Below are 12,699 nucleotides of genomic sequence, written 5' to 3'. Positions count from 1 at the left end.
TGTCAGTTTCTAAGCCCCTTCCCACTCCCACCTTCCATCTTCTTATACCTTATCTTATCTATCCCATTGACTTCAATGGGAACCATGGACTCTCAGAACAGCCCAGAGTTGGGCCCTAAATGTACTAAAATACAAACCATTTAACAGAAAATGTAGGTTGTCAAAACTACTTACAAGTGTCTTCATTTTGAAGCCAACCTGAATTTAATGCTGATCTGACACAAAACGCTGAAGAAAATGAATTTGTATGTCTGCTACTGACCTTATATATTTTTCAAGGTTGGATTTGAACAAAAGCCCGCAGATAAAATATTTATTTTTCTCACTACAAACAGAAGTGAAACACTGGAGCAAACTAAATATTTTGTGCATTATATATTTATCTATGAGGCTGGGTAACACATATTACTGTCAACAGTCTTCATCAAAGCCTTCTGTTTGAGATGATTAATGATACAAACATGAGCATTAAATACACCACAGAGTGTGGTTCAATGCAATCAAAGGAGAATTTCCCCCTTTTCTCAGTCTGTTTTCATCATAGTCTTATTTTCAAAACCCTTTTGACTAAATGTTGTCTAAGTCATTTGATGATACAAATTTTCAGAGCATTCTGTGTGAGATCTGAACTGAGGAGCTCATTCTCTGCTTGCTCCTGATCTGGAGGTACCTATTCAGCCTGGCACCTACTGTGCACTGTGTCAGAAATGTCAGCTATTCTCTAGAATGGTCATCTTCAGACCAGTGCTGGAAATGGCAAGAAGCACATTTGCATAAATGCTAAGGGTATGTGTGCATTGAGGTACACAAACTTTGGGAAGGGGCAAAGTGACAGGAGATCTTTGTTTCAACCATGGATAGAAAATGGAATGAAGGGCCTACAGATGAATTACATTTCTTTAAATTCTCTTTTGAATGGGATTTCTTGAGATACTTTGGGGACTTGGGCCCTCATTCTCAGGGTGACAGATGACAGATGGACAATGGTTTTTTTTTGTTTTGTTTTGTTGTTGCTGAGCAGCATTTCTTTGGAGCTGGGGTTTAATAAGTGACTGAAACCTCCGATTCTTCAGCTTGTGCAAACTTTGGCTTTAAAAATAAATACTTCTAAAAAACTTTGTTCTAGTTCCTGCTAGAGGAGGAAGTTATGCAGAGAAATACCAGTAAGAGAGCAAAGCAGGTCATGGCACAAGTTTGAAGATTCCTGAAGGTGCTGCATAATTCCTCCAAAAATAAATGAAAAACCCTGCTGAACTTTGATTCTTGCCTCTTTCTGTCATTTTTTGCATCACAGCATCCTGTGTAAGAAGAGAATTGAGGCTGTGTATAGGGGTTAAACATGAAAGTCTAGTGAAATAGCCACAAGAAAAGAGCTAACAGCAGCTCAAACCGTAAAAAAGAAAAAAAGAAAAGTCCGTCTCCCACTAGAGTTAATTTGTGGTCATTTAGACACTTTTCTTGAAATGCAGGCTGGTGTAACCAAGCAAACTCAGTCTGCTTTCAAACTGGCGGAAGAATAAAACCCAAAGGGATTAGTAAAAATCTTAAAATGTGCTGGGAATGGAGGAATTGTCTGTGGCTCGCTGTTTTCTCCTGCAATTCATTGCTTCATAGATTATAAAGTTCATGAGTTCATAAGGCAAGCTTTATGATCTATGAATCATACACTACAAGTATGTGCTAGGAATCTGTGCTGTATCATGTGGATAGAAAAGTTCACTCTTTTGGACTGTCAATCTGGACCCTTTCATGGGCTTTAAATTTATATGAAAAATGTAATTATAAGCCCCTTCCCCCAAAAACCCCCTCAAACCCCAAATCAGGAATTTTTCATTTATAGCCTCCATGCCAATCTTGGCTTTGCTTTCTGTACACCTTAATTCTGCCCTCAGGACATCCACTCTCCTTATTGGAATCAAAGAGCCATTCTTCCATGTACCCTAACCTCCTTCCACATACACGCCCTTTACATACATGTACTGTATGAATCATTATATAAAGCTTGTCTCAAGAACTATGGATGTCGATGGGGGCGTGTCTGTATTTAAGAGCTCTGTATAGCTTGAAAGCTGGTCTCTTTCACCAGCAGAAATGGGTCCAATAATAGTGATTATCTCACCCACCTTGTCTCTCATGTATGTATCAAGGCTTTTACAAGCAGCAAAGTGCAGCCATTCCTTGCATGGCCTGATTTTTTAAAATTTGTCACATCGCATCTACACTTTGTGATGCCAAATTAAACAGAAAAAATAAGCTAAATAAGAAATAAGCCTATATCAAGAACATGGTTTATTCAATATCAGGGTTACTTTCTGAAAAGAATCGGTTGAGTAGGTGCACATAGCCATTTGAGTGACTATCTTGACAACTACTGATCCATCTGCTGGGCCACTAAACCAGTTATTTCCATGCCTCTGACTCGGCTTCCCCTCTTTCAGTTTTCAGTGGAAATTATTCTCTTTGTCAGCTTTAAACTGGCTGTCCACAGTTCTTCTCTGTCTCAGGTACAACGCATTACATTAGCCCGAATAAGCAAGATCACATTCATCATGCGAAATAATGATATTCTAATCCTGGGCAAGAAATGAAGTTCCTTAATATTTCTGATACATTTTTAAAGCTTGGGCAGGATAAATAATGTGCTTCAACTAAAAATAATTCCACTGCTCAAGACTTTAATTGTCCACAACAGCCCTTTAACTAGAGAAGCCTAAAAAACCCCAACTTCCTCCAAATTTTGTAATTCACCTAGTTCATCAAAGCCTCTCTAGAGACAGTTTGTAGTCCAGCCTTGGATGTCCATGCAGGGGAGGAAGGAGGAGTGAGATCCCATGTCTGTCCTCTTGCACGGGGATATGGTTGTACCCCTAGGGGGAAGGACAGAGCGTTCCCTTATGCCATGCTTGAGATTTAGTTCAGTCCTGACCCAAAGGTGTGCATCACCTACTGCATCGGTAACCTCATTTCCTGCAACTTGTTGGGTTTTCTTTGAATATCTCCCACCCACATATTGAACTGGTCCAGCCTTTCCTTACTTGTGAGATCACATCCTGACTTATATGATTAAGGATATAAAAGATGAGAAACAAGGCACAGCTGATTCCAGTGCTAAATGTATTTAATTGACAGACATTGTAACAGCCTTGGGTTTTCTACACATGAAGCATAAAGGGAAGACAAAGACAAAAATCTAGAAAATGGCATGTCACAGGAAGAATAACGACAGACCTGGTTTTATCTAATCAGTGGGCACCTTGTCAGACCAGTTCCAAGTTACTATTTGAATGACACGTCACCACAGAAGCCAATATTAATAATCCACAGGATGCTAGTGTGAAAACAGATTCCTGAGTAGAAGAAGTTTGCTTCTTTCATTCCTTAATGAAAAGAAAAAGAAAAGGTATTGTCAGATGATGCCTGATGTGGATGTTAGGAGATCTGTGCATTCACTACACTTCAGGACACACAGAACCCTGCACCTCGTATAGCCACTAACACCTGCACAAAGTGATCACAAAGTAGGTGTAAAATGCTACCCAATCAGAGTGGGAACATGTTATGCCCACATTACACAAACGTCAATAACTGCCTAAAGTCCAAGGCAATGGAGAGTCAGACCCAGAAAATTCCCACTGTTCTACAGGATTAATTCCTTGAATAACACCGAGTTCCTGTAACAAGGAAAATACTCCTTTCCTGCAGAACAAAGAACATTTTAATGCGATCAAGTAGGACAAGACATAGCATCCGCATCAGACAGTGAATGATTTATCTCTGCATGGTTTGTGACCTCTACTATTTTTGGTAACAGTTCAACAACAATTGTTATACAAGTATATATTTCTATTACTTTGGTCAAGGAATCTTGTTAATATAAAAGTTTTTGAAATAAATAATATACAAAATATAAATAAAAGTATAAAAATACAATCAACAAAGCCAATTGGATTTTTGCCTCAAAAATGACTGACCAGAAATTTGAGCTAATTAGTATTCTTCAATGAACGCTAGCTAATTAATCCTCTCAACAATCATATGTGGTAGCTAAGTAATAGCTGTTATTCCCAACAAGAACCTGCAAGGTGTTCAGAAATGTGGCCTGATCCAGCAAAGTGCTTCAGCACATGTTTAATTTTAGGCACATGAGGAGTCCCACTGTAGGCTTGAGCCCGCAGCAGTTCTTCCATGACCACACAGCAAGTCAGCAGCAGTTAATGGGTTAGAAGCTAGTAGTTCCTGAATCCCAGCACCAAGGTTATTCCACTAAACCACATTGTCTCTCTTCTGTATCTTAGCGATAGATCCAAGGTACAAAATTCTGTACCAGACTTTGAACAACTCAACGTTTGGGAGTGTTGGAATCCGAGCTTTTACCATTATAGAATATAGATTGAGGGCAAAAAAATTCAGATCAGAGTCTAATACCCTTCTAAAGCACACCAAGTTCTTGGTTCTGCTCCATCTCTACTTAGGACAGTAACATTCATTCCATGCAGAAAATGCAACGCAGTTCGCTATGAATAGTTACTTTAACTTGCACTCACTCTCAGCCTCATGAGCCACATAGGTAGGAAGTCCTCTGCACAAAGCTTCAATGTTCTTTCCAAAAGGGGTCAGATCAAGGACTCTGGTCTTTGAGACAACGAATCTCAGTTCCTTCGGACGAGGCCCTTGAGCTCCAGCCTTCTAAACATCCGGAAAGCAAACTCAGAACACTGTCATTCAATAAAACTGATGACTAGAATCATTTATGACAGTTTGTGTTCCTGTAGCTGACATTTCTGACACAGTGCACAGTGTGTGCCAGGCTGAATAGTGCCCTACAGACCAGAAGCAAGTAGGGAATGAGCTCCTCAGTTCAGATCTCACACCGGGGCACAAGGTAGAGGTGAGGACTGAAGACGCAACCATGCATTAAGAGAAGAGTACTGGAAACTCCATAAAGTTGACTGGGGAAAAGAGAAAGGCTGTCTATAATTTACCTGGGCCCTCTCTCTAAAATATTCCCTTAATCCTATGTTCAGTCCTATACCCTAGATATACATGGGATTGAAGATAGGAGAAGTGAGGGGCTGGGAATCTATTAATTTATTTTCCCATAACCATAACAAATGAGAAGGCAGGAACATGTATATTAAACACACTTGCTGGAAATGTTTACAACCTGTTCTTGAGAACTGTAATGAATATATTGATAGTATGGCACATTGTTTGGTAGAACTAAGTGAAAATTGGAATTTCCATCCCTCAGGAAAGTCTGATGTTTCAACATTTGTTTTCATTGTGAATTAGAATAAAAGGTTGAAATACTGAAATTGTTCAAGGAATATAAAATTCCAGAATTTTTTTTTTGAAATGTAAAATTTCATTTTGCATTTTTGATCAAAAAGGAACATTTTGATATTTTTGAATCAAATTGTTTTGCTTCAGTTTGTTGAACTGACCCAAACTGCTGTCTTTTTAAACTGTACTGGCTCATTGCCTCAAGGGAGCTGTAGATCAGGTTGCCTGATGTCCCTGTTCTCCTCTGTGGGCAGGCTCCCTGACTTGAGTACATGTCCCATGATGCACCTGCAATGATGTGACTCCCATCTAATGGCACTCAGTCAGAAGAAAAACTCTGTTGCATCATGGGAGAGAATGGAGGCCTAAAGTACAACTCCCATGAAGCATTGTGCCACAATAGGAAATGAAGTTTAAAATTGAACTGACTCAAAATGAAGCATTTTGGGTTAAACTGATCCAAAACAAAATATTTAGTTTCTATTTTCCCAATAAAAATAAATCAATAAAAAACAAAATTTCCCATAGAAAATTTCAATTTTTCAGCAACTGCATTTTCCATTAGAAAATCATTCTGCTGAAAAATTCCCAGACAGCTCTATTGTTCAGCTTGAGTTATTTGAAGCAATGCTGAAGGCTGTGATGGACTATAATGGGGTATCTTCCAATAAGGAGTTTTAAAAACACCTCAAATCTGTCCCTAACTCGGTGCAATCTGGTCTTCTCCAGAGTGAGAAAGTATGTTCTTCAGGAATATTTCGATGAGCCCCCGAGTTATGTCATATTTAGCAGGGAGGACTGAGAAATATCCCTCTAGTTTTATGGTGGAATTGTAACAAGGGGCTGAGCTCTTTTGAAAATCTAGCCTCAATTGTGTGTTCTGAGCCACTGAATATATGTCCTTGAGTTCCTTTGAAAAACTGTCTGGCTCGTTTGGCCAGAGACTTTTCTTCCAGAGCTGGATCATTTGTTCCCCTCCAATTTCAGCTGGTCAGAACATGGATTTTATCTGATGTGAAAAATTTTGAAATTTTTATTTTTTGTTCATCCTAATTGGGAGGAAAAGCCAAAATTTTGAATTTTTTCATGAAATGAAATTCTGAAAAAAATTGTTTCAATTGTATTGTTTCATTTCAATACTTTCAAAATGTTTCATTTTCATTCTGATCCTGCAGGTTTTATATATATATATATATATATATATATATATATATATATATATATAAAATCAGCAGGATCAAAATGAAAACATTATATACATACATTATATATATGTATGTGTGTGTGTATATATACATATATATATACACACACACACCCCACACACACATATATAAAGCTGCAAAAAAAATTTGTTCCAAAAATGTCAAAACAGGACTCTTCTAAAGTTTTTTCATATTTTTTCTGAATAAAATTTTGTCAAAATCAATATGATACTGCAAAAATTTTCAGTTTCATCTAAACGGGAATTTCTGACAGAAAACTATTCTGATGAACATTTTCCTACCTACAACAGCTCTACCTCCAGCATCTTAAGATGATTCATTTCCACAATTAGCTTTATACTACTAGGGCTTGTTTACCTGGGGACACTCAGGAAAGTTAAGATGAATTAATTAAAGGTGTGAAGTTAATGTGCATAAATTAAAGTGTGTTAACACCCCCCCCCTCATGTGGACAGTCTCAGAAAGTGGCCCAAGTTTGTGGAGGATTAAACTACGGTGAACTAAAGCCACTTTAGCTGTGAGTGAGAGCATGTGTGGGGGTGTAGACAAGCCCTTAGAAAAAAGCAACCTCACTTCCCCCCATCAGTTCCAGCATTCCCTACCATCTTACCTTCCTTTCGCTAATCAGCCTGGGAATGACTACAATATCAGGCATGACATCTTTGTTCATTTTAGCAACGATGCAAGATTTCTTGGAAAATACCCTGGTTGCCATGAAACCCTGTAAAATAAAATTACAAAGAGCTAGATGTTTTGTTTGAGCAGCTCCCCAGTAAATGAGACGCAAATTAGGTTTGTTTAATTTTTGAAGCTAACTAACATTTAATACAGATTTCCCTCCCCAACATTTAGACCAATTTTGATAAATTATTCGTAATCTGCATGCATTATGACTAATCATTTAGGCACTACTCCAGTCAGTGACTCCATACGTTTCCCAAAAATGCATGTTTGCCACTTACATTGCCATAGTCCCAGACGGAGTTCCATGAGTTCCAGCCATTGTTTGTGTCAATGTTGGCCACGTGCTTATTGTTGTTGATGCTCACAGTCTGGTGTGAATTTCCACCATCATTTCCCTGGTTGTTTTCATTCACATTCTTGGATTTAAAAACAAAAGGTGACAAACATTTCGGTTTTTCGGGTTTTTCTCGTCAACTTTCTCATAATCACAAGTGCTTTGGAAAATCATTGCTCTTAAAATTATGTTATAGTGATGTAATGGAATGAGCCTCCCACCCCACGGAGGCGACTAAAGATTTCATGCCAAACCCTGAAATCTCTTATTCTAATTTATGCAGCCCTTCTTCGGCAAAATGCTATTGATACAAATCTAGAGGTGGAGTTTTGCCTGAGTGAGAACTCAGTCAGAACTTGTCCAATTGGCTTCAGTTAAAAGATAGCCAGATCATTCCATCACAGATCATCCCTAACAGATTTTCCCTTCCTGCATGGAAGTAAGGGGTCATCTGTCTATGCAGGACAGACCCGCACTTTTCCAGATCCTACTGACGGTGCTCAACAGGGAAAGAACTCAATCATCATCATCATCAGTAATAATAATAATAAAAATGTATCAGAGGGGTAGCCGTGTTAGTCTGGATCTGTAAAAGCGGCAAAGAGTCCTGTGCCACCTTATAGACTAACAGACGTATTGGAGTATAAGCTTTCCTGGGTGAATACCCACTTCTTCAGATGCATGTAGTGGAAATTTCCAAAGGCAGGTATAAATATGCAAGCAAGAATCAAGCTAGCGATAACGAGGTTAGTTCAATCAGGGAGGATGAGGCCCTCTTCTAGCAGTTGAAGTGTGAACATCAAGGGAGGAGAAACTGCTTTTGTAGTTGGCGAGCCAGTCACAGTCTGTGTTTAATCCTGAGCTGGTGGTGTCAAATTTGCAAATGAACTGAAGCTCAGCAGTTTCTCTTTGAAGTCTGGTCCTGACCTTTTTTGCTGCAGGATGGCTGCCTTTAAATCTGCTATTGTGTGTCCAGGGAGATTGAAGTGTTCCCCTATAGGTTTTTGTATATTGTCATTCCTAATATCTGATTTGTGTCCATATATCCTTTTATGTAGGGACTGTCCAGTAATAAAAATGATCTGTTTGTCTGAATTATTGTAGCATCTACAAGCCCCAGTCATGAATCAGGACAATCATGCTTAAAAGCCTGTTTGGAGGTGGGTTTGTTGTTTTCAATCACATTTGTAGCATAATGAATTAAGTTTCTGCAATGGACAAAAAACTCTTGTGAGGTTACCATTGGGTTACATACATTTGCCATTGTTCTAACCTATTGTTATGGGGCAGTCAGAACCATTCCTAAATATTGATGTATCTTTGTGATCAAATTTCCAGCATTCTTAACAGACACAGTAGTGTCCTAAGGTCTGATTCTCATTTATGCTAAGGCCTTTTTGCACCAGTCCGGCAGTATGAAAGGACCTTAAATTGGGTGTAAATTATATATATGCCCTTTGCAAGCACTGTTTACACTACCAGAGCAGCATAACGAGGAGTAAATATAAATGAGAATCAAGCTCATAATATATACAATGGTATCTCAATGGAATTTTATCCACTGATAGAACAAATATTCATTTTCCCACTAGGAACTCCACCAATAATCACAACATTTTCACAATGTCAGAACAATATTGATGCATTGCAATAGATATTACACAATTTTTCCTTTCATGTTTGGTCTGACATGCAGTAATGTTAATAGCAAAATCATTCTCTGAGTAGGTTAGCTGAATAATTATTTTCTTTAGAGCACAAACCCGGTCTTGTGATATTGCAACTTTATGTGCTAAGGACATTTTAGATTTTTCTTCAGAAACATCTTTCAGTAATGTGAAAATTCATGAAGCATAAATTAAACAAATTGACAGGAGGTGTATTATGAACCGTATTTGATCATTATACTCACATCAGTAGCAAGAGATGGAGTTAGGAAGACTCCAAGAAGACTGGCAATCACAATCTGAAATAAACATTGAAAGCATATCAGTACAAAGGCTGATATGGCTAAAAATATAGTAAGAAGAACCTTGACATACACCTTTCCTTCAAATTGATGTAAAGTAAAGTATCTGAACTGATTTTGCTTTCACACTGGATGCATATTACTTCAGGGGATTTATGCCTTTGTTGACACTAGTGTGAGATCAGATTCAGATCCATTGCTTTAATTTTTTACATATCAGCTATTTAAGATTATTTAAAGGGCCAGATTCTTCAGACTTCACTTATCATATTTGCTTTGAAAAGACTTTTTTGCTTGACTAAGGAGAGCAGGATTATGCTCATACTATTTAAAAGTTACAGAAAGTGGGCTTGATCCATCACTGTGTTACACCAGGTTTCAGAGTAGCAGCCTTGTTAGTCTGTATTCGCAAAAAGAAAAGGAGTACTTGTGGCACCTTAGAGACTAACAAATTTATTGGAGCATAAGCTTTCGTGAGCTACAGCTAGTGAGTATATTTATGAAAGCTTATGCTCCAATAAATTTGTTAGTCTCTAAGGTGCCACAAGTACTCCTTTTCTTTTTGTGTTACACCAGTTTTCTGATGGTATAACTCCATTGACATCAATCGGCACTGGACCATGCCCCACGCCCTCTGCATACAATACAATTTGCATCTAAATCGTATTCAGCTTAATGTGGTCTGATAAATTGCATTTCCTGTTGCAGTGAAATCACTAGTGACCCCACAAACCTTGCACCAATGCAGCTCCCATTGAAATGTCTGGTATTTCTGCGTGTGTAAAAACTACCCTTTTTGGACCAACTAGAGTGTTAATGCTATATTATTTTGTAGGAAGCAAATGGTAAATATACTCACGGAGAGCTTCATTTTTACAGTGGAGGAGGTGAAAGATCTGCTTGAGGAAGTGATACAAACCCTTCCACTTTATATACACTGGGGGTTCCCAAAATTAGGTGTGGAAAGTAAATGTATCATACTAGCATGTAGCCATTGATATGTGACATGGAGCATTATCTCCTGGTGCAATTACTATGCAAACAAAGGGGTTTGAAACTGGCCTGATAGAGTCAGTCACCTGCAGCAGATAAGGGTCAATTATACTTAATCAAGATCAGCCTTTCAATCCCTAAAGTCAAACAAGATTCCTGGTGCAAAATAGTGCCTGCATGCCAAATGCCTCAGCCCAGCAAACATTTTTCTCTTTTATAACTCATAGTATTTCATAAAGTATGATAGCATCTCTTTGTGCCAGGAAGCTCTATGGGCCTAGCCCACTCCACATGAAAAGGGTGAGTTAGCTGCCTTTATGGCTATGTGTCGGCTCCTCTGGCACGGTGAAGGGCGATCTCCATGTGTTCGGGGTCTGCACTGAGGGAAATAGCAGGTCCAAGGCATGCTGGGTGCAGGAATAGGTGGAGCAGGGACAATGCAGAAAAAATAATATGTCCTAAGACCATGTTATCTTTTCTTAGCCCCCAAGGCCAGGATCCTGGGGTGAAATGTGGCCCAGGAGTATCACCGGTTACTACTGCCCAGGAACTGGCAGTCCTACCAAGGGTCAGAGCCATGGCAGATCCACCAGATTTGGCTCCTCCTCCCAGCCCCGCCCCAGTCTCCAAATCCTCTAATTTTCTGCAGAACATTAATTTAAACATTTACTGGTTTTTATGAGAAGGGTGTCAAGGAACCGAACAAAGCAACGGGATGCAGCTAATCCCTGTGGTGCAGTGACTAAGAATGCTTCAACAACCATAATTATTTCAACTGCCACAGACAACATGTGCCTCTTAGAAATGTGACTCTCCAATCCCCTTTAGACTGTTGGTTGCTCATTATCGTCTATCTGTCAGCCTTGCATGGCTGGGCCTCTGGAGACTGTGACAAGCTTTGGAAGCTAATTAGATTCACAGAAATCAGAGATGGAAAATACTCTGCAGCACCATGTCCCATCCCATGACCAATGCAGGGTTGTTCCCTATAGCATGGGATTTAATGCTTTGCCAGAAAAGTTCTCTTATGGTGTGCAGAAGGCACCTAGAGGCAGGCAAATGGACCTGGATAAGAATAGATTCATAGATTATAAAGCTAGAAGGGACTGTTGTGATCATCTAATATCACCTCTTATATAACATAGGCAATAGGAATTCCCTGGATTAATTCCTGTTTGAACCAGAGAATATCTTTTAGAAAAAACATCCAATCATGATTTTAAAAGATTGATGGAGAATTCATGAAAGCCCTTGGTAAGTTGCTCCAATGGTGAATTACCCTCTCTGTTAAAAATGTACACCTTATTTCTAGTCTAAACATGTCTTGCTTTAACTTCCAGCTGTTGGATCTTGTTAAACCTTTGTTAGCTCAATTGAAAAGCCTTCTATTACCAAATTTCTGGTCCCCATGTAGGTATTTAGAGATTGTGATCAAGTCAGCCCTCTCTGTGATGAGCTAAACAGATTGAGCTCCCTGAGTCTTTCTCTATAAGGTATGTTTTTCAATCTTTTAATCATTCTTATGGCTCTTCTCTGAATCCACTCCAATTTCTCAAAATCCTTGAACTTTGAACACCAGAACTGGACACAGTATTCTAGTAGCAGCAGGACCGTCCCTAGCGGGTGCGGGGCCCGGGGCAGAAGTGATGAATCTGTCATTTCCAGGACCAACCCATCACTTCTGGGACCAACTGCAACGGCCAATCACTATGATCCCCCAAAGCATAGGGCCCGGGGCGATCACCCTGATTTGCTATACCCTAGGGACGACTCTGAATAGCAGTCACACCAGTGCCAAATACAGAGGTAATACATAACCTCTCTATTCCTAGTTGCCTGTGGTCCATCATGGGGAAAGGGAGCCTACCTCATAAAGGAGAATGGGAGCATGAAGCACTATGGCTGTATTTCCAAATCATAATATTTCTGATTTAAATTTTTGTCTAAAAGTCAAAATTTCTGGGTGTGGGAGGAAAAAACCCCAACATTCCCCCCCCACCCCCACCCAGCTCTGTTACTCATCCCCACACTGGCCCTGGCAGAAGGAACATGACATGGCCAGAGAGAACATGGCTACAGAACTCCTGCACTTCAGCAATACACAGTTGGCAGATGGTAGGATAGGTGCCAAATATTTTAGGGCAGTGAGCTGGAAAGCAGTATAGAACTGGCCCCATCATTGGGGATTCGCAACCTGATCCTTTGGGCCC

At 39.4% G+C, this 12,699-nt stretch overlaps 1 protein-coding gene across 1 annotated transcript; it reads right to left on the bottom strand.

Moving 5' to 3' along the window:
• Nucleotides 1–3,276: 3,276 nt before the first annotated feature.
• LOC144257575 (gastrokine-1-like) lies at nucleotides 3,277–11,899 on the bottom strand. The gene is made up of 6 exons (XM_077805558.1): nucleotides 11,882–11,899; nucleotides 9,440–9,493; nucleotides 7,472–7,609; nucleotides 7,120–7,230; nucleotides 4,545–4,686; nucleotides 3,277–3,377 (listed from the first exon to the last, which is right to left on the bottom strand). The coding sequence occupies exons 1-6, from the start codon at nucleotides 11,897–11,899 to the stop codon at nucleotides 3,277–3,279; spliced, it is 564 nt and encodes a 187-aa protein (XP_077661684.1).
• Nucleotides 11,900–12,699: the final 800 nt, after the last annotated feature.

The sequence above is a fragment of the Eretmochelys imbricata genome, chromosome 26 (assembly GCF_965152235.1).
Source record: "Eretmochelys imbricata isolate rEreImb1 chromosome 26, rEreImb1.hap1, whole genome shotgun sequence".
Classification (NCBI taxonomy): Eukaryota; Metazoa; Chordata; order Testudines; family Cheloniidae; genus Eretmochelys; species Eretmochelys imbricata.
Note: the sequence above shows the minus strand (reverse complement) of the source record. Positions and strands in the feature narration are given on the sequence as shown.